At 30.4% G+C, this 25,674-nt stretch overlaps 1 protein-coding gene across 3 annotated transcripts in view; it reads right to left on the reverse strand.

Annotated features, from left to right (window-relative positions):
• Nucleotides 1-784: 784 nt before the first annotated feature.
• Nucleotides 785-25,674, reverse strand: part of LOC113377989 (leucine-rich repeat-containing protein 24-like) — a 573,615-nt gene continuing 548,725 nt past the window's right edge. For all 3 annotated transcript variants that reach the window (XM_026618474.1, XM_026618473.1, XM_026618475.1), the window contains 2 exons: nucleotides 2,959-4,496; nucleotides 785-2,538 (listed from right to left, as the gene is read on the reverse strand). In XM_026618474.1, coding sequence (XP_026474259.1) covers nucleotides 1,772-2,538; nucleotides 2,959-4,405 — 2,214 coding nt within the window. In that variant the 5' untranslated portion in view covers nucleotides 4,406-4,496 and the 3' untranslated portion in view covers nucleotides 785-1,771. The remainder of the gene's footprint in view (nucleotides 2,539-2,958; nucleotides 4,497-25,674) is intronic.

The raw sequence follows: 25,674 nt of genomic DNA on the forward strand, positions 1-25,674 counted from the left end.
GGTTCAGAGAGTTTTACAGAAGAATCTGATATATATGCTGACTATTATATACGTAGTCAACGGATGCTCGATTACTTATTGTGGTCTCAATATGTAAGCCACAAAATGCCTATTAGTTTATTTTGCATCATATAAGATATAATAATTCATTTAAAAGTATTTAATTAAATTTAATATTATTTAAAAAATAATAAATAATAAATTAATTATTCCATAAATAATTTGTGAGTATGTACATTATAATTTAATCATACAATTAATTGTACAAATTTTATTGTAGTAAAACAGATCAGGTTATGGAATTTCAAATTTCTAATCTTTGGTACGACTATCTAAAATAAAAAACATATGGTGATAAATTTGTATATAAATTTAAATGATTTTTAATAATAATTTTTGTTACAAGCTGAGAAAGATTGTAACTATTCGAACATTCCAAATTATTTTATTTAATTTCTTTATTCTTTTATAAAATGTATTGAATTCTTTTTTTTATGTTATATTTAATATATTTCCAAGGTAATATTAATAAACTGATGTTTTTAAATAATGTAGAAGATAATATACAATTGTAATGATCATATATTTTTATTAATCAATTTGTACATTATTGCATAAATATAAAATTATTATAATGTTACCAATCATCTAAAAGTTATATATAATATATTTGTAATGAAACATTTAAAAAACAAACATATAATTAGATTATGTTTTTCATAGAACAAATTTATTTCGAGTCTTAATTTAAAAGCAGCAACAAATGAGCAGTCAAAATGTCGGAAATGTACTTATTTCTAAACACATTAATATTTTCATAATATTAATTGGAATTGTCTATGATACAGAAAGAATGTCCAAAACTAATAACTACATATTATATATTTATAAAGAACTATATGGTCTATCTATATGCATGAATCATTAATGGTAGCAATATGTTATTTGAGCATATCGGTAAGGAAACTTGTCCAGAAGAATTGTGCACATTTCGTAGCTGCAATAAATTAAATCCAATCACATGTTCTTTTTTACAATTAGTTTCCTACTACATTGACATTTCCTAATTAGTAGATTTGAATCACGAATGTTGTAAGAAAATACAGTTTCAATCGTCAAAAGCATTTTTTGGCAAATATTATAGACTGTGTGTAATTTTTATTAAAGTACACAGTTATGATTCATTAATAGATTTCATATATATAGGTAGGTTTATATATATATTTACAACTCCATATTATCTTAATTTATTTACACCACATATAAGATAATTCGCATGCGGGGGAGAAAGTAAAAGCAGGAAGCATGATTAGTTTTTCAAGCACCAAATAGTTTCTTTCACATATCAATTCTGCCAAATGTTCCTACATCGTTTCACTCAACCCCATGTAATCACGCGAACAAGAAGACACATAAAATATAACTTAAAAAGGCACTATTCATCATTATTATTACAAGTCCTTGCAAGTCTTTTGCGTGGTCAGTTTCATAATTGGACAATTATATCCTAAATTTATGCACTATACATATATATTCTTACGCATATTAACACATATGCAAACATAGTACACTTCGTATTCCATATTCCAATTAACCTACATATAGTACAATTTACTTAAATTTTAATTAAAACCTAATCCAGTTTTAGTCACCTCTCTTAGCACACTGTCGAATTCGTAAAAAGGTACATCGTTTTATTTTCTAATCTATTTTGGTCCTCAATGTACATTCTATGGCACCCAACACTATAAAAATACTCAATGTTTTCTTGTTAGACCTCCGTTCCATCTTCGCATTCGTCTTCGTAGAGTGGCGTCGATTCCGCTCTCAGGATCATCTTGCTAGGCTTCGGCGGAACTTTGGGCCCGACCTTACCGGATGGCCTCAGGGCTGGCGTTTCTCTCCCCGGCAGTACAGTTACAGACATCTCGTCCGTGCGTCCCAGGGATGCGCCTTCAGGCTGCGTTCTATTCTCATCGCCCAGAGGCGTATAATGTGGCGGCAGCGGCAGTGGGCGACTTCTCATCGTTCCGGCAGCATGAGGTGCCGGAGAACTTGCCGCAAGCTTATTCAAAGACAGCACGGAGCTGCCGTCGGCTGTAGTTCGTAATCCTAAGTTGTCGTACACCGGCTCGCAGTCGTCCTTCGTGAGTGTAGTCTGAGGCGGCGCCGAACTGACAGACCACTTTTGACCGGACGGACGTCTCGGTATCGTCACATATCCATGCCTTGGTGGGACGTTGATCACGGTGCCAGTGAATGGAGACTGAGAACGCGAGTGCGAATGCGAATGCGGCAGTGTGCGGAATCGATACTGGTAAGCAGATCCAGATGGAGACTGAGGCCCAACCGAGGCTGTGCTGCTTCCAGCTGGCGATAATTGCGGTGCACGTGCAGGGAATGAGGGCAGTAGATCAGGTCGATGAGTGCGATCGTCATGGGCTCGAACATATTCAGGATCAAGACAATCTCGAGATCGCTGAGTTCGCGTCGGCTCGGTGAAGTCCAAGGAACGGCTCTCTTCATCAGCACTTCCAGCTACAAATAATAAAATGTGAGTAATGCGGATATATTACAGTGAAAAATTATATTTTTGAGATACTACAATGCCAGGTCCAAGAATTCAATTTAAAAAGATAATCAATACTTAGCATCAGATATAATTGAAATGTTGTGAGTTTTGATCTTTAACATTTTAAGAATTTTTAACAAATATTTATTATGCCGGAACATATTAACATTAAATTTTAAATCAAGTTTCTGGATTTTGATTTAACAACTCGCATATTTATATCTATGTAAGGCTCTAAAAATGAATAATAACAAAAAAACTATATGAACGAAACTTACATATATAATATTAATAAAGTGCTAATTAAAGATCTATTCAATATTTCAATAGCCATAAAATATAAACTTTATTATTATTCTAATCAAAGTGATTCATAAAATACATACCAAAGACTGAATCCCCATCAAGCAAAGTTCGGCTCATTTCGGTTACTTCTGTAGTTTTCGTATCGTTTATATTATCTCGGCGCGGTGTCTTGACGAATACGGTGGATGTGTTTAATAAACTCTTTTCCATTTCAGGAATTACAGAGCCTTCAAGCATTACAGAGTCGCCATTCATATTTAAAGGTTCGCATTTAGAGTCCCGCGTGTTCCTCCTTCTGTAAAAAAAACAGCCCAGCAGCAGTCCAAGTGCCAATAATGCAAGCACGGCAATTGCGACGCAAGTAGCAATGAGTAGGACGCTATCGACAGAATTTCCAGAAGATCCAGAGGAACCAAATCCGCCGCGTCCACCACCTGCGACCAGTAACTGCATGTCGACTTCCGCCATTCCTGCCGCGTTTGCAGCGCTGCATCTAAAATCGCCGCGATCCTGAGCGCGTGCTTCAGTGATGGTTAGATTGAGCCATCTCGATGTTGCATCTGCTATACCTTCACTAAGTTTATAACGCTCGCCATACTGATGGTTAGGTAGTACCACCCGTCCATCTCTGATCCATTTTATTTCTGGCAATGGCTCCCCACTTGCGCGACATGGCAGTGTTACAGATCCGCCAACAGCTACATCTGCCGAAGTACCTTGTCGTGGCTCTAAAATTTTCACGATGCATGCAAATTGATTCGGGTCCAAAGATGGCCAGAGACGACCACGAAGACGAGGTGGTTCTGCGCATGTAGTTGGCCTGGTATACAGATTGCGGTCAATAAACCATTCTCTGAAAGATCGCATGCGGCAATCACAAGTCCAAGGATTCCTATCTAGATCTAAACTAGCTAGTTTATCTAGTTTATCTAGCGTTTCTATCCTGATGTGGGTCAATTGATTACCATCTAAAGCAACGGTTTTCAGAACTGGGGTATTGACAAATGCATTTGATCCTATTTTCTTCAAACGATTGTCGCGGATTTCAACACGCTGAAGAAATTTCAAGTCTTTAAATGTGTCGTCTTCTATTCGTTCAATAAGATTATAATTGAGAAATATTATACGAATTTTAACGTTCGTAACAAACGTGCTGGAATGAAGGACACGTATTTTATTATGTTCCAAATACAGCTCCGTAAGAATGGAGAGACCTTTTAGAGCATCTTGATGCAGTTCTTGAAGAGTGCAATCGCGCATAAGAAGGTGATGTAAATTATTTATTCTTGCATTCTCAAATACTTCTCTTGAAAGTTCTGCGATTGGGTTACCGGACAATTCGAGTACTTGAATTTCAGGACTCAATGATGGTATAGCTGTAAGACTTGAGTTAGAGCAGTCTGCAAATTTTTTGCCAGATCTCCATTTGCAACGACAAATTGAACACTGTGCCCAGTCGTCTTCACCGAATGCGAATGACAGGAGCACCATGGCACACCAGACAAGAGCACGGAGTAGTTGCGCCATCTCGATTATAATGCGTCAGAAATGAAACTTAAAGATCGACGAAGTTGTGGACTCGTAGATTGCATTTATTTCCAGAAGACTCTCCCGGAATCTGAAATAATAAATTTTAATTATAGATTTTGTTTAAATTGGTACAGAATAATTATAGTTTAAATTTAAATTATTTAGTTATTATTATAAACATATTATAATAATAACTAAAATTTGTGTTGTAATAGTTAATATCAAATTGGAAAATCTGTACAATTTTATAATAAAATTGAAATGCAGCAAATTTAGAGTCAAACTCATTCATTGGGAGTTGTATAATAATAATCCGCATGTACTTGTTAAAACTCATTAATAGTAGAAATTTCTAATCAGGATCAACAGATCAAGAGTTATATCAAATATATCTTTGATATATTATATCAATGTGAGCGTATTGCACTCTTAAGAGTTATATATAATAATTCATGTAGAAGTTTAAAAATATATTCGTAGATAATCAAACTAGCAATTTTAGAACTAATTTCGTAATTGTTTTTAAATTTTAAACTACTGAGTTGTTTTTTTCAACATGCCCTTGTAGTATACAATATCCCTTTTCGGCCGACTATTGTAAATTCATCAAATTTATTGAATGTCCTTTACTGGACAGTTGTAAATAAAAGAGATAATAAAAAAAATTCAATCGAGAATTTTTTTGTGTTTCGACTCTGATGAAAGTATATTTTATTTTTATAGATAGTCAAATGAATCAATTTTGTCCATCCCTCATACCTAACAATTAAATTTTTAAAACGAATTATAAATACAGAGACCCTTTTGTTCGATATAGACGTACATTCTAAAATTGAACTTTTCAAGATTAACTAATTTTGCACTTATAGTAGTTTTGAAAAAAATGGGTATGAAAAACAGCTGATAAGCCGGGAATATTATAAAACAGTTAAAATACCTTCCAGTTCTTAAGTACTCTATATAAACAGCCCTAGCATACGCAACAACACCAAAACATTTGTGTTAATGTAATAACAAACATAATCTGCTTTTCTAACAAAAATGACGAGAAATATGAATTTGGAATCTTGAAAATGAAGAGAATTATTCAAAAGACGATTATCGTAGAGCGGAAATTAATTTAATACAGATATACAGAATATCCAAGCTGACATCTAGAATGGACCCATATCTGCAGCAATTGCTTTTCGTGAGAGGCATTAATTAGATGACGGTGATAAACCGCAGCGATGCTTCCGACTGGGGATGAGCAAGGTTTTTGGAAAATCGATCTTGACAAATTTGCGAAATATGTAAAAGATCACATATAAATAAAAGAGTTTACATACGAGAACACGACAATTAAAACAAAAATTATTTATACTAGACTTTATGAATAAGAACGCTATGTATATCACAAAAACAAAATCTGCCAAACTTGAAACTTTAATTTTTATTATCAAGCCTATAATATTTTAAGGAATTTGTCTTAACTATCAAATCTATCAGCAAGCGAAATTTCATCAAAATCCAAGACGAGTAGACTTATGATTCTCCTTGTGAGTCTAGAAAATGATGAAACCCGCAATCGATCCCAAAGTATCGAAATGGCATATAATTTTCCATCCCTATGTTCGACCCGAAAGAGGCGCGTTAAAGCGAACACATTATTACGTTACGCCCAGAAAATCACGTTGTGGCCATGAAATCATAAAAATAATGTCCCTCGACTTCGCAAAAATTCATAGGTCGTCATATAGACATATTTAGAGTTTCAAATATTTATTTTATTGCATTTCTTTAACGGTCCATTAAGTAAAAATAGGCCAATATCGTTGTATTACATACTTACACACATATGAATTATGTATATATGCTTATATATTTCTAGACTACTATTTTAGTTTGTAATTGAAAATAAAAAGCTCCGTTATTTTTTTTTATCTTCCCGTAGGGTAAGTTATCGTAATCGCAAAAAATCGAAAATATTTTTTATATATATATACGTTTCAGAAGGTTTCTGAACATTTTGGCATACATTAGAAAAAATAGATGTAGGTGCGTGTGTGTGTGCGGATACAAATTTTTGTCGACGATTTCGGGAACACGGTTCAACCGATTGTAATTATTCAAAAACATTCGATTCCTATTGATAAGGAGACGGGCTGATTAGTTTTTGGCAAAGGCATGTCTAGCAGTTTTGAAGACACTGGGCTAAAAGTGCGAAAAACGGTAATTCAATTTTTAAGAGAACGGAGCGTCCGATTTCAATAATTCTGATTAGGGAATGCAATACCGGTATACCGGTATACCGAATTACCGGTAAACCGCCAGATTTTTTAGCGGTATTTTTACCGGTATTTATCCCAAAAATACCGGTATTTTCGGTAATTTTACATAAGCGCTATTTGATACATAATACGCTAAAGTTTAAATTTCTCGGAACAAATTTATCTTTAAATTCCTTAATCGCATAAACAGCTATTCTTCAAGTGATTTTATAAGATAAACAAATGTCAAATATTATCTCTACTCGTCATTAAACTGAATATTTATTGCTTTACTAAGGGCTTCATATCGTGTTACAATAAATAGAATTCATTTTTTGTAAAACTGTAACGATTATTTAAGTGATATTTGCGCCAAAACATTTAATCTTTATTTTTTTCTAACTTTATACATAATAATTATGATAATTACTAAATATTTTTGCTTCTTATTATAATTATAAAATATTATTTTTTCACAACGTTTCGAAGTTTGAAAATACTATAGAAGCATCACATTGTTTTAAATAACAATACTCAACAATTATAGTAACTTATTATTTATCTCGACAAAGTATCCGATCCTAAATTATATATTTGTAGAAAAATTATGTTTTTAAAATATTGGAGATTATGCTAATTTAACACATCGGATACAGACAATACAGTTTATTATAATAATGTAATATGATCTTTTATGAGTTTTTGGTCTTTCTTACTCATAAGTTTGTTTTTGGTGAAAAGTACTCAATATACTCGATAGTGATAATGAATTAATTAAATTGCATATAATTTTGTTAAATCATAATTAAAAAAAATAAACTTATAGTTTCATTTTATTGTTTAGTTGAATATAGTTGTCGTTGTATATACATTTTTTATATTTGTACTAGTAACTTTCAATTTTGTTTACGTTTGTTTAAGATAATAAAAATACCGGTAATTTACCGGTATTCCGGTTTTATAATGAAAAATTACCGAAATACCGGTATTGAAATTTTTCATCGGTATTGTATTCCCTAATTCTAAATAAATGATTAAATTATTGGGAAGGCAGGTCTAGCGGTTTCAGAGATCTAGTAAAAAAAGTAAAAAAAATGCCATTTGGCGGTCAAAAATGATCATTAGACATAGACACATTAAATTATCAAATATTTTATGGAGATTATAATAGTACGTATAAATTTTGTTTACATTTTTATGGGTTTCGTAACATGGTTTGTTCGTTAGACGAGGACGCGGCGCCTACGCGCTTCGATATTTAGTCTCTATGCCACAAAGGCAGTACGATTGCTTTGAAAAAAAGTTCAAAATTTTCAAAATATTTCAAAATAATGAAAACATTATTTTTCTAAAAATCAAAAATTAATTTTTGGTGCGGAATGTTTCAGCAATTTGGCATCTCGGAAACTTTTTAGACTATGAAAGAATATTGGCCCAAGAATATAAATTTGTAATTTTCATTCCATTCCATTAACTAATTATTATTGTATTCTGTAATGATCTCATAACTTAGTTGGTTATTCAATATGTAAAAAAAGAAAAACTGAAAAATAAACTAAGATTATATTATAATTCATTATAAAAGTCCATGTGGCATCGCTTGCTATTATTAAGAATTAATTTACTTGCCACTTCGTAATAATTTTCCGTGGTTATTAAATAAATTATATTATTCACGTAATAATTTTCCAAAAGTGGGGATTAAAAAATGCATATTAATATGTTTGTATCAAAACAAAAACACCGAATGACAGTTGACAATTGAAAGTAAATGTCATAAACTAAATGGATAGTTTATAAATAATTAATTTTGAATTGAATGAGAAACGGGACAAAAAGTATCACATATGTTTCTCCTGGCTCTAAACTACCTCCCTGCCAATTTTCATCTAAATCGGTTCAGCCGTTCGTGAGTAATAAGTGTTCTAACTTAAGCGATCCTCTTTTATACATATATATAGATTATATATGATAATAATAGCTTTATAACAAACTTTTATTAACTAGAATTAAGTAGGTTTTTACCAGACCAATTCTGCAAACCGAACCGCACTTGAAGCCGAAGCACAAGACCAGAAAGCAAAAATTTGGAAACAAAAACGCATAAAAGTTTATAAAAAAGTAAATAATGCTAATAAAATGGTAATTAGAATAATAAATAGTCAGGGAATCATTGATTTGTAGTGCTCTCAGCTCTCAGGTCTATGGTCGTGGTAGGTTCTATTGACGCATCTACCAAACTTATAGTTTTCCTAAGTATTATTATTGAATATAAATTTGTATTATTAATTTTCTTACATTACTGATTCTAAATAAAATTGAATAAGTTTTCCCGAAGGAAAAGTTTAGATTTTAAGTGAGAATGGTAAAGCCAAAATGTATCTATGTACAACTAACCGCAGAAAATTTTCAGTAATTATATTTAACTTGTACTATACCGTCAATTAAATCATCCAAAAAAAAACGCTATTCTATTAAATATATTTTTATTATTTATTATTATTTTTAGAAAAAAAAAATTATTTAAAAGAAAAAAATATTTGTTTTTAGATGAGGGTGGTAAAGCTCCAAAAGCATGTATCTATGCATAAATAACAAATAAAATAACCGTCAACAAAAATGAAAGAAGTTTTTCTAGAAATACCCCAAGAAAAAACATTACTTCATGTTGAGCGAGGGACAGTAGAGCAACGACAATAAATAAATCTCGTAGACCACAAATTTCTACGTAGTTATAACAAGTGCGGCGAAGTTATTCTGACTACACGGGACAAAGAACAACTAACAATGCATACACACAGTTTGTATGCGACTGCATTACAGAGATGCACCATGAGCAAATTCAATAATGCACTAATGTGTACTTAGAGCTTCAAGTTGCACAATTTATTGCATTATTTGTAGCAACCCCCAAAGTGGCATTCTATTGTGAAACAGATTGGCGAACGCAAGTGCACGGCAGGGACACGGACAACTTTTTTCGAACCGCACTTCGCAAACTCCAGTCGGGTAAATGAACCGTATTGCCGAACCATTTCCACCTGATTTATTAAAGTTATTATTAGAGGAATTGTTAAAATAAATTTTTATTAGCACCGTTATTATTATTTAGATCCAATGGAAAAAATGTCCATCACCGAATTCTCAAAAACAAATAAAGTTAGGAATTTTTTTTAAAAACAATATTTGAAAGTAGAGAGCAAAAGATGTATAGCCAGCCATCACCTCGATTCCTATGATGTCGCTGTCGGGAGATTAACGATATAGTTTCAAAATCCATAACAAAAGTATTTTTTGAAGTAAAACTTCTTTAGGCGCTTAGGGTGTAAATCCATACAAATGCAACGGAAGTCCGGCAGATAAGATAAGAGTCGAGTGGCAATGATTCATCATTCGCTCTCGATGATATCATTTCTATACGGGTCGATTGTGATTAGTCGTCGCGTATGTGAATAGAAATCTGTCGTTGTATGCGTACCGGCATCAACGTTGTATGCGTATTGGCATCAACGTTGTATGCGTATCAATATCAACAAGGAAATCGGCATAAATTTTAAAGTTACATCGTAGTACAAATCTTGATTTAAGGGGGTTGTTCTTTTTTTATTTTTCTTTGTTTCGGTTTTGAGATTTTTTGATATTATGAAAGCTAAAAACCTTAGAATTATTTAAAAAAAAATTATCTCAATATCTATTTTTTTGACGAAGTTATAGATATATTTATCTCTATATGTATGATCCTCTGAAAGCGTTTTTTTATCGCTCCGCGAGCTATTGTATGCCAGCTGCCCCTTTTTCATCATAATACCTCATGCACATGACCGTTTTAATGTGTCAGCATCTTTGAACACCATGGTGTATTTCGTACATTGAATTAAATGGTGTATTTAGTACATTATATCAAAAACTTTAAATACGTTTTTCTCAAATTGACTTTTTTCAATGCGGTGCCACAAATTAAAAAAAAACTACAAGTCGGATCGACTTGAAAAACTTTAAATACGTTTTTCTCAAATTGACTTTTTTCAATGCGGTGCCACAAATTAAAAAAAAACTACAAGTCGAATCGACTTGCATTTTTTTTTAATTTGTAAACCACTGCAATATCTAGTCCCCCTACCTCAAGCAACTTCATAACATTACGCAAAAAAAATTTGCGAAGCTTCTCGTCCCAAAAAAAGGCTCTTTGTAACACTTTTTTCTTAAAATAGCTGCCATTTTTTTTCTTCTTGCTTTTTTTCTTTCATTTTGGTAGGGGGACTGGATTCAAACTTCTTCTTCAACGTAGTTTCGTTTTTTTTTTGTTTCAGGCGATGCGCAATGGATTTATCTGTGGCACCGCAAAAGAGATCGATTTTGCGATGTGCATTTTGGCGCCCCCTGGTTAACAAATGACGGCGACAAAAAAAAAAAAATTTCTTAATATTCTATGATTTTGTAATTTTTGTTTAAAAAAAACCGCACGTCTCTATGATAAATACATTTCGAGAAAAACAAAAACAAATATCTTGCATTTTTTGTAACAAAAAAAAGAACAACCCCCTTAATGAAAAATGCCTAAATCAGTAGAATATTTTATCCTGTTCCTTGAAAATAATAAAACGTAAAATGGTAAACGTAAGTTTATTGATTAAAATTATTTCTATATTATTCGTAGTTTCTATAAATCTTCGATGTTATTAAAATGGAAAATATTTTTTAGGCAATACAGTTATTACAGCTGTTCAAAGCATGAGATTATATCGCCAGCAAAAAAATAAAAAAAAATACAACCAGCCAATTAATGTATGTTAAATTTGATTACATGAAGTTCTTCAAACACAATTACATTATGAGTGAAGTTGCGGAAACAATATTTGTTTAGGCGCTGTTTAACATAATCCACTGTATAAACAAATAATATAGAATTTATTAATCAGCAATTTCTTCATTTTTGTAATGAAGGTTCAGGTACTAAATGCTAATTACAATGACAAACCGATCATGTCATATTTGAAGTATGACTTTAATTACATTATTGTTTATCAATATTATAAATATTTTTAATGCTATTATAAATATATAATTTATAATTTATCATTAGATAAATGTGTATAATGGTTGACACTAATAAATGTGTGCATCACAAGTGTTACCATATTTCTAATAAACATTATTCAAAATTGTTATGTGTTGTATTTATTTTTACTTGAATGCCATCTTGTACAGTAGCAAATAAGTTTTACTTCAATCGAGTGTGAACCTTATGTGTACTCTTTTCGTTGTTAGTTTTTTTGGTTGTGAGCACTGTTGTTTAATTTACGAAACTTAAATATTAAGTATTTAGATCTAGCAGAGTACATTATTTAGTCACTCGTAAAGTAGTCTTCTAGAGTAAGTTATTTAATCATTTTATAAGATGTATTGTTATTTCTAAGTTTGGTTCAACATATGTTTCTATATAGGTTCACACGTTGGTGGGGTGAAAAGGACCAATTGAATCTTTGCTATGGCAAAAGTGTAAACAATAAATAATAGTAAATAAAAAGTAAATTAAATTAAAAAAGCAATTTTACAAGAGATAAATTTACTTTTAATAGTAACTCCAACTCTGCTGATTAATATTCTGGCGAAATACCAGATCAGGGTTATATGCAGTGTTATCTCTGTAAAAATTCGAGTATCAAACCTCAGACATATTGAAATCTCATAGCTCTAACCACTAATACACTTGTTATCATCATTATTGTATAAAAATTATCAGTATTAGTATTAGAATTTAGTAGTTTATATTGGTAAATTTATTTAATAGCTTTAATTATTTACAAAACTAGCAACTAGCAAATTGTAACAAACTATTATACAACTGAACTAAATGATTTTCTATAAATAATTAAAACTTTATAATAAACTTCTAACATACTAAACTAACATTAGTAAATAATAAATCTAATATTTAATAATGTCTTTGCTAATATTTAACAATGTCTAAATATTAGCATTATTACAAAAAGTAAATTTTTGAGAATAAATTTATATTCCCAGAGTAAAAGTTTATGTTTTAACCAGTGAATCTGTTTTGGGATTTTATGTTTTCTCGACGATTCAAGTCATTTTCAATCGTTTGACATCAAAATTGGAAAAAGTATGTGTGCATTCATTTGGCTGGACCATTTTCAAAAATTTAAAAGCCATTTCATTAAATTGGTAAAACAAAGGGTCGATGAAACAATTAGCCATCCAATCAACGCTTGGTACATAGATTTGAATTTATTATTGCCCAATAACCAAATTTTATGAAATTTACACATAACAAAATATTAAAGTTAAAAATTAAGGCAATGAATCTAAGAATTCCGTTTATGTGTAGTCGAATGCAAAAATGACTATATTTGCGTATAAATCTGATCGTCCATTTAAATTTATTATTGCTCAATAAGCAAATCATATGAAATAAAACTACATGTAATAAAATCTTAGAGTTAAAGTTTAATTATGCAAATATTTTATATGTTATATGTTATAAAAATAAAGTGCAGTAAAGCATTTAGTGCCTCCATAAAATAAATAATAAAAGTACGTTGTTATAAGAATCTGAGAAGCAATTTAAAACACTGAATAAATAGTTAAGATTTTCTACTGTGAAAGTAATATAGAAAAATACTGCAACGTTGGAATGAAGATGAACGGCAGGCAAGTGCACTATATTAAGTATAAAATTATTTTTATCATCGTGCAACTGTGCTTAAAAGAATATTATGAAAAATTTTATTATATAAATGAAAATTTAAGAAAATTGTATGTTAATTTTAATTTATTATTAAAGGCATCAAATAATTAGTGAGAAGTTAAAGATCGTCGTATATTAAAAATGATCTGAATAAAAGACGTGTGACTTCATGTAATTAAAATTAACATACATTCATTGACTGCTTGTATTTTTTTTACTTTTTCGCTGGCGATATAATCTCATTCTTTGAACAGCTGTAATATCTGTCTTGCCTAAAAATATTTTCCTATATAATAACTTCAAAGCTTTATAGAAACTACGAACAATATAGAAATAATTTCTAATTAATAAACCTACGTTTAGTTCACGGAACAAATGTTTAATTTGTTTTATTATTTTCAAGAACAGGGTAAAATATTCTTCTGATTCAGGCATTTTTCATTAAATCAAGATTATTACTACGATGTAACTTTAAAATGTTTATTTATCTATGCCGATGCCCTTGTTGGTATCGGTACGCATACAACGTCGATGCCGGTACGCATACAACGACAGATCTCTATTCACATACACGACGACTAATCACAATCCACTAGTATAGAAACGATATCATCGAGAGCGAATGACGAATCATTGGCACTCGACTCTTATCTTATCGACTCTTATCTGCCGTAACGCACTTCCGTTGCATTTGTACGGATTTACACCCTAGTCGCGCCTAAAGAAGTTTTACTTAAAAAACATGAAATTAGCATTAATTTCTTCGAAAAGCGAAAAACAAAAACTTTTTTCGTCATCGTGGTTTAAAATCTAGATTCATGCAAAAAAAAACAATTTATTTTGAGTTAGATGAGTTTAAATCAGAATTAGATATTTAATGATATTTATAGGAATATTTGGTAAGAAGACTATATGTATTAAACATGTACACTTAATAGTGTTGCAATGCTGCAACAACGCCCATGTCAAACGATTTTCAATTAAAATTATTTTTGAGGTCCATAACCTCAAGTGGAAATTTAATATCATACTGCTTGATATCGAGGTTAGGATTGAATCATGGACTAGTTTGTGCTATCCCACAATCTTAATCATTACACCACGATGAGTAGGAATATAATTTAAAAACAACGGAAAGTTTTATTTTAGAAAACATTACTTATTTGCGTTTTATCCTCAAAATTACAAAAGATCGTGATTTATTAGCAACACATCCTTATTATTATTGAAATAAAACTCGAATAAGCAATCCTTGTTAATAGTTCAATTGAGAACGAATAAATTTAGCTTGAAAAGCGTCTCTCGGACAACTTGGGGCTAGATAAATCTACAGTTTAGAGTTAGTAGAGTTCACTTCTAGGAATGCAATATCAGTTTCACTTTGCTTCGTATAATTAAGCAGAGCACATATTTGACATCAGTCAAAGTTGTCCTACGAGTCAAATTGCTGGGTTTATTTAGCGAACATTCATGCTACAAGATGTTGCGATTGAAACTGTGTTCGTTATAGAGCATTTATAATAAACTAGTGGTTCTCAATCTGTTGCACCATTAAGTAGGAAAATATATATACGTTGTGTTATTGGCATTTATATTTTACATATGCAGTTTTGGAAGCAGCATTTTGGGTCAAGAAATAAGACCGCATTCAGACCTTTATTAGCTACCACCTACATCTCTTATTATGTGTTTATTAATTTTTATTTTAGTCCAAGCCCCACTAAAGAATCAAATTTATCAAAAAAATTATGATGTTACGATTTTTATTTTTCATATAATAATTATCATTATGTTTTGGTATTTAATGTTAATTAAAATTTCATATAGAAAATGTTTTAATTTTGTGTTTTGTTATTAATTTTCCGTATGGTAAGTTATAGTAATCGCAAAAAATTGAAAATGAAAATTTCTGCATATCTTTACGTTTCAAAGGTTACTGAACATTTCGGCTTACCTTAAAATTAGAAAAAAAATATGTTTGTATGTGTGTATGTATGTTTAAATATGATTTTTCGTCCACGATTTCGGGCGCATGGATCAACCGATTTGAATGATTCAAAAACATTCGATTCCTACTGATAAGGAATTTCGAAGATACGGGGCAAAAAGTGCCAAATCGGTAATTCAGTTTTGGAGGTAACGGAGCACCCGATTCAAAAAATATTTTACTTGTATTGACAGCATGAAGAATTGATTAAATTTTTGAGAAGGCAGGTCTAGCGATTTCGGAGATACAGAAAAAAATGTAGAAAAATAATATTTGGCGATCTAGAATGATCATAAGACATATGCACATCAAATTATCAGATATTTTATAGAGATTTTAAAATAAGTACTAAATTTGTTAAAAAAAATTTGGGTTCAGTACCAAGATTTTTAATTTTTAAAGTTCACTTATACGGTTGAAACAAATTTCAAAATCTTCCACGATTTTTTTTTCAAAATTTTCAAGAATGTACAAAGTTTTATTCTTTTATAATAATAACAATTTTAAATTCACAAATTGTTCTCTTATACAAGTGCTAGAAAAAATTTTACTTGAAAGGTCCTGAATGTCTTTGGGAAGTTTTAAACAAGTCCTGAAGGTTAACATCATGACATAATAAAGAATTAAAGTATTTAAATAGTAGTTAACAAATCTTAATGTAGTCTTGTTAACTTCCCTCAGGGTAAGCTATAGTAATCGCAAAAAATCGAAAATGAAATTTTTTATATATCTTTACGTTTCAAATTCTTCTGAACATTTTGGCATACCTTAGAAAAAAATGAATGTATATGTGTGAGGATACAAATTTTCCCCGACGATTTCGAGAATTCATTTGATTCGTATTGATAAGGAGACATGCTGATTGGTTTTTGTAAAAGCAGGTCCAGTTTTTTCGAAGAAACGGGGCAAAAAGTGACAAAAGTGGTAATTCAGTTTTTGAGGTAACAGAGCGTTCGATTTGAATGATTCAAAAAACATTTTATTCATGTTGACGAAATGAAGAACTGATTAAATTTTTGGGTAGAAGCAAAAATCTAAATTTTTCAAAGTTTTCAAAATATTTTAAAACTTTTTAGAAAAAATTTAATTTTCGGTGCGGAAAGTTTCAGCAAGTTGCCTTAAGGCACGATACCATGCACCACTAGTTTTTTACATGAATAGTGCTTAGGAAACCCTGATTTAGAACAACGTACGTAAATATACGTTGTTCGACTGGAGTAGGAAGTAGTAAATGTCGTCTGTGAATATTTGGTTATTAATGCATGTTGCTCAGTATAACATTATTAGCGCATAAAATGTATACGTGGAGGAAGATTAGAAATTCAAAGCATTCGGGTTATATATATATGTGAAAAGCCGTGGCCAGCTGAAATTCGGAGGATAATAATAATATCGTATATAGATAGAATGATAAACGACAAAATAATTACAATACTGAATAGTTGTATCATTCCCACGCAGGGCGGATTACCTAAAGCTTCCGCCTAATCGAAATACCGATGAACGCATTGGTAAGTAATATTAGCCTTTTCAACATAAAAATTAAATCCTAAAACAATTTCAATAAGACATTAACAACTCGTAGGGCGAGTTATAGTAATCACAAAAAAACGCAAAATGAAATTTTTTATATATCTATACGTTTATGAACATTTTACCGTACCTTAGAAAAAATGAATGTATGTGTGTGTGTGCGGATACAAATTTTCGTCGACGATTTCGGAAACACTGACCAACCGATTTGAATAATTCAAAAAACATTCGATTCGTATTAATAAGGAGACGTGCTGATTAGTTTTTGGCAAAGGCAGGTCAAGCCGAAAAAGAGCCAAAAATGGTAATTAAGATTTTGAGAGAACAGAGCATCCGATTTGAATAATTCAGAAAACATTTTACTTGTATTGACAAAATATAAAACCAAGATTAAAATTTTTAAGGCAGATCAAGCGGTTTCAGAGATGGAATGAAAAAAATAAAAAAATGCTATTTAGTGAAAAAAAATGATCAATATACATAAGCACATCAAATTATCAGATATTTGATAGATATTTTGATAATAAGCATGAATTTTTACTTTGCTTTAGCAAATCTTTTTATAGTAGGGCCTCTCAAAGTCGATCGCTTTTAAAATTTTAAATTCACAGTTCAACAAAAAGTATTAGTTCTTGAAAACTTGGGGCAACTGAGTTTTTGTTTTTCAATGTGTGGTCCTAAAAATGTTATTCACGGGTACGCTTCGAAAGTTTAAATAAACAAACTTAATAAAAATGTACTACAATAACCAAAAAATTCTCATAATTTCATTAATATAAAGCTCTAGGTTGCATTTAAAAGCTCATAATTTTCAAACAACGTAGGTTAAGTTTTTTTACTAAATTTTCTCAGGACGATTAAGGTCAATTATCGTCGACTTGACGTTAAGTTTTGGGACACCCTGTATATATATATATATATATATATATATATATATACTAGATGACCCGACAGACGTTGTCCTGTACCTACGTCTACAATTCAAAAGTTACAAAATTTTTAATCCTATATTTTTTAACTTATCCTGTCCTATATTTTTTAATATCCTATATGATGTCCTGTCTTCGTAGTTCATTCATTGTCTTAGCATAATCAGTATAAGAAATTCAGAAAACAATAATATAGTGTCTGCGATAAAAGAACAATATCACACTCAATTTTACCACACAACATAATTGCTTCAATATTTTAGTTTATAATTTTCATAATCTCGTACGATATATAAGTTGCTTTTTGGCAATTATAATTTATAAAGTACATTTTTCTTACTAATATTTAAACAAACATTATTGATTATGTTCAAATCTTAGGTAAATTAATTAATAAAATTTAGTTCATATGAGCACTCTTCAATCTAAGATCAACTTGCTAAATATTCCTTATCAAATGCCAAACAAATGAATTTTTGACACATGAAACAAAATTCTAAATCATTTTTTAATAAGTAGAAATATTTTTTGTATTGTTAAATAATTTAGTAAAGTAAACCAAAATGCAACATGCATGAGTTAAAAAAAATATATATGCAATTTTGCACTTATTGCGTTATTTATTAAACTGAATTATATAATTTAATCTGACAAGCATATACTGTGAAATGTATTTAATATTATTTTAATTTTTGGCACATCTCAGCTGTTTTTCGACAATAATAATGTAGACATTTCATTTTTCTTGTATATTATATTCTAATATTATCTAAGCTCATAATTTCAGCTAAATTCAAATTTCAAGTGAATTGACATTTCTAGCAGATAACAGTCCAAATGTTTTCTTAACAATGATAAGTGATTTTTTGTAATTTTTGCCAATTATTTCTACAATATTACTATTGTTTTATCGTTCATTAAATCTTAAAAAAATTCTTTGACAAACTCTAAAAAGAATTATCAAAATCCGAATAACCGTTTAGGAGAAGTATCAAATCATACACCCGTACAGAAGAATTTTATATATAAGATATTACTCCTTATTGCAGCACGTCTTGCAATAATAAAAATTCACATCGAATAAATTGTAAATGTAATTTAATGCAAATAATTCCAATTTCTCTTAACATCTGTCTACATATTTCACTCTCAGACTATAAATGCAGCATCAATCATGATAAAGTTGATGTAAAGAGGAAGTGAGATATAAAGGTAAATATTTAAGCATTTAAGTTCTTTCTTAGAACACAAATTGAAAACCAATTCCCTTGTATTTCCATTAATTGCAATGAACGGGTAGAATTCACTCGCTCAGTCGGTCAATAATAAATGCAGAACGGAACGTATTTTATGAAAGCCTTTCAAACGCGCCATAGAAATAATGCTGATGATAACTTTTCTAGTAATGAGAAAAGCTTCAATGCTAAATTATATACTACGTTATCCAGCGCACATCCACGAAGACGGTTTCAAAAATCCATCTACATACTGCATACATACGGCAGGGCTGGGGGCTTCACTTCTTCAAGAGGTTTGCGAATAGAATTGATAGTAATTTTTAAAATTGATTATAAATTCAATTTTCACAGATCTAATAATATAATCTTAGATAGAACTCTACTGACAAAGAAACAAATCCTAAATTTGAATTGAAGAATTTAAATACATAGACTTAAGGAAGAACCGGCAAAGAAATTGAAATAATTCTAAAATGTGGTTCTGGAAACTAGATAATATAACTTTTTTATTATAATTAACTTCCCGTAGGATAAGTTATAGTAATCGCAAAAAAATCGATAATGAAAATTTTTGCAATTCACTACGTTTCAGAGGTTTCTAAACATTTTGGCATACCTTAGAGAAATGGATGTATGTATGTGTGTGTATGTATATTTGAATACAATTTTTCGTCCACGATTTCATCAACACGAATCAACCGATTTGGAAAATTCAAAAAGCATTTGATTCGTATTGACGGGGAGACGTGATGATTAGTTTTTGGCAAAGGCAGGTGCAACCGTTTTAAAACTATTTTTTTCAAAGTTAAAAAAAAATACTTTTTTCCAAAAAATTTAATTTTCGGTATGGAAAGTTTCAACAATTTGCATTAAAGCACGATGCCATGCACCACTAGTTTTAAAAATATTTTTTTTAAATATATATTATCCTATGAGACCATGAGTTGATTTTCCGTAGCTTTGGGAAGTTTTTTCTATTGAAAACCTTTATTGTTTTTTTAAGCTCTTTAATACAAAATCAGGTGGTCATCTTTTCTGTCAAATATTCTGGTACTTGGTAGCTGGTACTTGGAAAATTTGAAAACTGGCTGGTATTAAAAAATGTGCAAACAAGGAATTACTGTGCAGAGTGAAAAAAATAATTGTTTAATGCAACTATGAACCTAATTTTTGCAGATCAACTTAGAAGTCTAGTCTATTAATCCCGTGAGGGTTTGACAAAAAATCACGAAATATCACGTGGGAGAAGAAGAGGTATCGTAAGATATCACGTGTATTTATTATTTAACTGATTTTTTTTAAAATTCAAACATTTTCAAAAAAAAAATCGAAAATTTAACAGTTTTTTCACGTAATTAAAAATACACGTGTTGTTTGATGGGGGAGGGGGGGTCTAATTTTGAATATCATCATGTATCACCAAGAGGTAGCGGGGGTCCAAAAATCCTTAAAAACTCGCTCACGTGATTAATGGACGCCCCCCAAGCAGATCAAAAAGATTGATATCAATTTCTAACTTGATTTCTATCGATGTAAAAAATATAAATAAAATATTTAATAGCTGTCATAATAGTGTCCATAAAAGAAATATCATGGCAACATCCGAAATTTTAGTATTAGAGTTTCGAATAAATAAAGGTGATCTCGGTATATATATATAGAATGATTCATATTTCCACGATACTGCTTTTACTACTCTTTCTATTGAATATCCAGCATTCTACCTCTAGTTTGTCTCCGACTACTATCTATTGATACTATGACTATGACGCAAGTTACGAAAGCTGCATAAAGAATTTTCTCATCAGCAAGTCGAGAATTTATGATTTATCAATATTAGATCCGAGAGGTGTTCAGGCGAGTCGCATTATACAACTTTAGTTGGTATTCGATGGAACGAATTCCTTGAAATTAACGTTGTGAATTATATCATACGCGAATCTGAAATAGATCTCTCGCCGAGAGAAAATGCACCTACTTCGACATGTTCTGAATGGGAGATGAAACTTCGGTGAAAATGGAATGATTAAAATAAAGATTTTATAGGTAAAACATGTCATTATAAAAAACTTTATTATTGTAATTAGATATAGTGGATAAATAGTGATTTTTAATATCTAAGAATATTCGTCAAACACACATGTGCAGACATTCCAGAGTGTGGAGATGGCTACATATGTGTTCAATGCTGGTTATCTTGAAATGTCCGGTACTAGGTGCCACTTTGTAAAATTATATTTTTTGTTACCAAAGTTTGATTGATAGTATTAATTATTTTTTAGCAAAGGTTGCGTTTTTGTTAATTTAGTTTGATTTCTAACTTTGTCATCTAACATAAGTTATTTTTATAAACATTTCGTAAAATATTTTTTGATTTATTTATAAATAACCTTAGGTGTCCGGCACTCGGGGACTTCCCCCTAGTTTATTAAACCAATATTAAATGGTCTAAAAATTAATAGCTGTTGTGATGATACTCCTGAACTACATGGCCTTTTAGAAGGCAATCCAATGGTTGCCCTATTTCTGCTTGATATATTTTTCATTCCTTTCTTTTATTAATTCTTTTATTATTATCCAGTAATTCTGAAGATACATAAATATTTAACATCTATTTTAAAAGGTTACCTCTAAGGAATGCAATACCGGGATACCGGTGTACCGAAAAAACCGGTATACCGCGGTATTAATACCGATATTTACCTTATAAATACCGGTATACCGCGGTATTAATACCGATATTTACCTTATAAATACCGGTATTTTCGGAATTTTTACAAAAACACTAGTTGATACATATTACACTCGAGATTAAATTTCTCAGAACAAATTTATCTTTAAATTTCATAATCGCTTAAACAGATGTATCTTTAGGTAGTTTCATTGTATAAACAAATGTCAAAATATTATCTTAACTAGTCACTAAACTGATTCTGGAGTTTGATTTTGGTGAAAAGTACTCAATATACTAGATACTTACAATAAGTTCATGAAATTAGATATATTTTTGTCAAATTATTATAAAAAAAATAAATGTTTTCAATAAATTATTATTTTCATTTTTACTATTATTAAGTTAATTTTTTATATTTGTACAAGAAACTTGCATTTTTTCCATTTTTTAAAGATAAAATTAATACCAGTATTACTGGTTTTAAAAGCAAAAAATACCGAAATAACGGTATTGACATTTTTTATCGATATTGCATACCCTAGCTACATCTATTCAATACACATTTGATTTGATGCTAGGATGTGCAATTTTTACTTACAAACATATTATAGATCTATATTTGTTAAAGTTAAATCCTATATCTCTACTGTTTGACATCTGATTGTCTGAGATAGGTTACAAAGCCAAAATTCTTACCACAGAGTCACGAAAAAGCCCAGTAAAAGCAAGAATTGTTTGCCAACATATAACAAATAAATAATCTATATAAATTCAATATTTTTTAAAAATATTTATTCAAGTATTGTAGCAACTAATCATAACAACTGATCGTAAAAAATGCCTAAATTTCCAATATCTTCAACAACATTATTTCTTGCAATTTAAGGTAGGTTTAGAAAATGAAGGGATACATTTTTCATATTTTATATAAAATTAACAAAAATTGAACAATAAATAGAAACAATTTAAAAAATTATAATAAAATATTATGAATACCAGAACAGAAAAGTTAGAAAACAATAAGTGACAACGTTAAAAGGATATATGTCACTTATTGTTTTCTAACTTCCTAACTGGAGATGATTTGATGGTTTTAATGATCTATTATAACCGGTACTAGTTTATTGTACATATTTGTAATTTTATTATGTATATTCATTTTATGTATACAAAAATAGTTAAAATTATACGTGAATTAACTTATAAGTTATTGATTATTCAGTGTGAATTTGTCATTAGCAAATTTCTTTTAATGATGTTATCAAGCATCGAAGATTTTACACGTTAATTAATAATTTTAGTAACCACAAATAGTATTTTAATTAAAATAAAAATTTTGCTAAAAATATTCGAAAATATACATGGTTATATATAAATATTGATTAAAATTTCGCAAACGTAACGGTATCACTAAGACGGTATCATTTTTTATAAAGTAAATTTGTTTAATTTACTTTATAAAAAAAAACTATATAAAAACTATCTTTGGCTTCAAAACTACAAGGTTCCAGATTAAACAAACACCTCGGACAGCCTGATACCAAGCAGCAGTGATATCTAAATCGATATACAGATCGGAATAAGTTTCCAAGTAAAAGTAGGCTTTCGAGGCATTGTTGCCATATCACAATTAGAAAGGTCGACAGAAGTAAATAAATTTATATCTCAATTAGTAAGGACAATCCTTGGGTTATCTTCATTTAGCGTTAGTAATTATAATAAATTTAGAAAAAACATTATTCACAGCAGCTTATAAAACACACCTAGTTTTGATTCAATCAATCCTTTTGTAAACAAGTCTTTAATCATTAGAGATATTTTTCAAATTAAATTTATTTTTATTTATTGGTCTCGCTTACTTAGAGTGTTTAGACAAACCAACATTTTTCTTAAATTCTATACTATCTTTATATATTCTATGCTAACTTTTATAAATAGCCTATTCTATCCAATTTTCATTTGACAATTGATTTCTTCACTCTTTTTTACTACCAAATCTAATCTTCTTATATTCTAATCTTCTTCTTAGTTCAATTATAACTCAACAATTCAAATTCTGTTTAATTTCAATCATTACAAAATCTATCAGCGCCAGGACTTAATCTAAGGATCGATGTCGTGTGAATCGGGTACCCTAGTGAATAGTGACTAAGCTATGCCAGCCAGATATAATATTTCAAAATGTTGTTAGAAAGATATTTAAAATCTGATAAGAAAAATTCTTCAGTGAAAAGTTGTTATTGTTAAAAATACTAGTTTGGTTTGGTTTGTAATTATGTTCAAGACAAAACGTCAGGTCATGTTCTTGAGAGGACTTAAACGTTGAAACCCCATCGGCGACCTAATTTTTCTTGCCGACCTGTCTCTGTTTACAACTACCTCCGTTAGAAGCAAACTGTTTCCGCAAATAAAGGAGATAAAAGCAATACCAGGAATTTTCGCACGGCTAGGTGAGCTGCCCCGAGGGCGTTCTAGCCACTTGACGCAATGATATAAACACATCAATTTCATTGGAAACATTCGGGTGGACGGAGCTCGGACACAACCTATAAACCACAACATTGTTTTGCGGATCGTTACAGATTTCAAAAACCTTTATTGGATTCTGTACAATGAAATTTATATACATCGCATCTGGTCAAAAATTCAACACACTATAGTCAAGTTCACGGGTGGCGAAATTGAGGTGCTAGGTAAAATGATACACAAGAGCAGATGGTATTATTCAATGTGCGCTGTATAAAAGAGAACATACTGACCTGGAAATTTTACTGTCATTCATTTTTTATATAACACACTATTGAGCTAATCAACTAATGACCAATAAATTTGATATAAATAAGTATCCTTTATCTGATGGACCGATTCGGCCGCACAACAGACCAATGTTATGGAAGGCTATGTTTTGTAGAACTTTCCATACTCAATCGTTCTAAATATTGTCAAAAGCCATGTGGTTGCTGTGCAGTCAGGCGTTTTTCTCTGGTTGTCAGATAGAAACAAATGTCAAAAAAGCGACCTTAGATAACAGGGTCTTTCTGACCCAGCTCCATAACATGCAAGTAACGTTGCAGTTATGTGTAAAACGCCTGAATGCACAGCAAATACCTGACATTTTGACAGTATTTAGTATAATTCAGTAGCATAATGCCTGGAAGATGAAGCGTAACATGGCCTTGTCATAACATTGGTCTGTTGTGCGACAGAATTGTTTCATAAATATAAAAAATGATGGAGGATCAGTTTTCCATATGCGAAACAGCAAAGGTAAAAATCTTGAAAACCCCACATTCTTCTGCAACCAAACCGGTGTTACTTAAATATGTGCCAAAATCTAAATTAACATGTAATTAGCTTCGATTTTTCTCACAAGTTGCATCCAATAATAAAAGCCCAAAAATTATAGAGAAAGGTGAAGAAGATACAGACACTTTATAGAAAAAAAATCACTAGTGCAAATTGATAATGTTAGCAAATTAAAGAAGTTTACTAAGTGTCTAATATGTCTTTGAGACATCATAAGACCCGAAAGTGCAATACTCCCTACGCAAGCAACTGCAATTTCTTAGATTTTGTTAAATACATAGAAAAATTGATATCGCTCTATGCAGCATTTTTCTAATAAAACACCTTTATCAGTACTGAAAATAAAACCAGAAAATATATTTGTTTTCAAGTTAGAGAGACAAATTCTAATAAAATTAGCCTTTATTTAAATTTGATGATAGTTGATCTCATCATTATGACCATCGTTTTTTAAAGCTCTAGTTGACTAAACATAGCGTCAAATTTGTTTAAAACTAAACATAGCTTCAAATTTCTTTAAAAACTGAACGAGTGATAGGTCTTGATAATCGGAAATAAAATCTGGATTAGAATTACAAAATACCTTCATTTACAAAATCGCAAATAGTAGTTATTGACGTAGAAAAAGGCTATGTAAATTA

The sequence above is a fragment of the Ctenocephalides felis genome, unplaced genomic scaffold, assembly GCF_003426905.1.
Source record: "Ctenocephalides felis isolate EL2017-DRISC unplaced genomic scaffold, ASM342690v1 CF-g0.4_SCAFFOLD_01886, whole genome shotgun sequence".
NCBI lineage: Eukaryota > Metazoa > Arthropoda > Insecta > Siphonaptera > Pulicidae > Ctenocephalides > Ctenocephalides felis.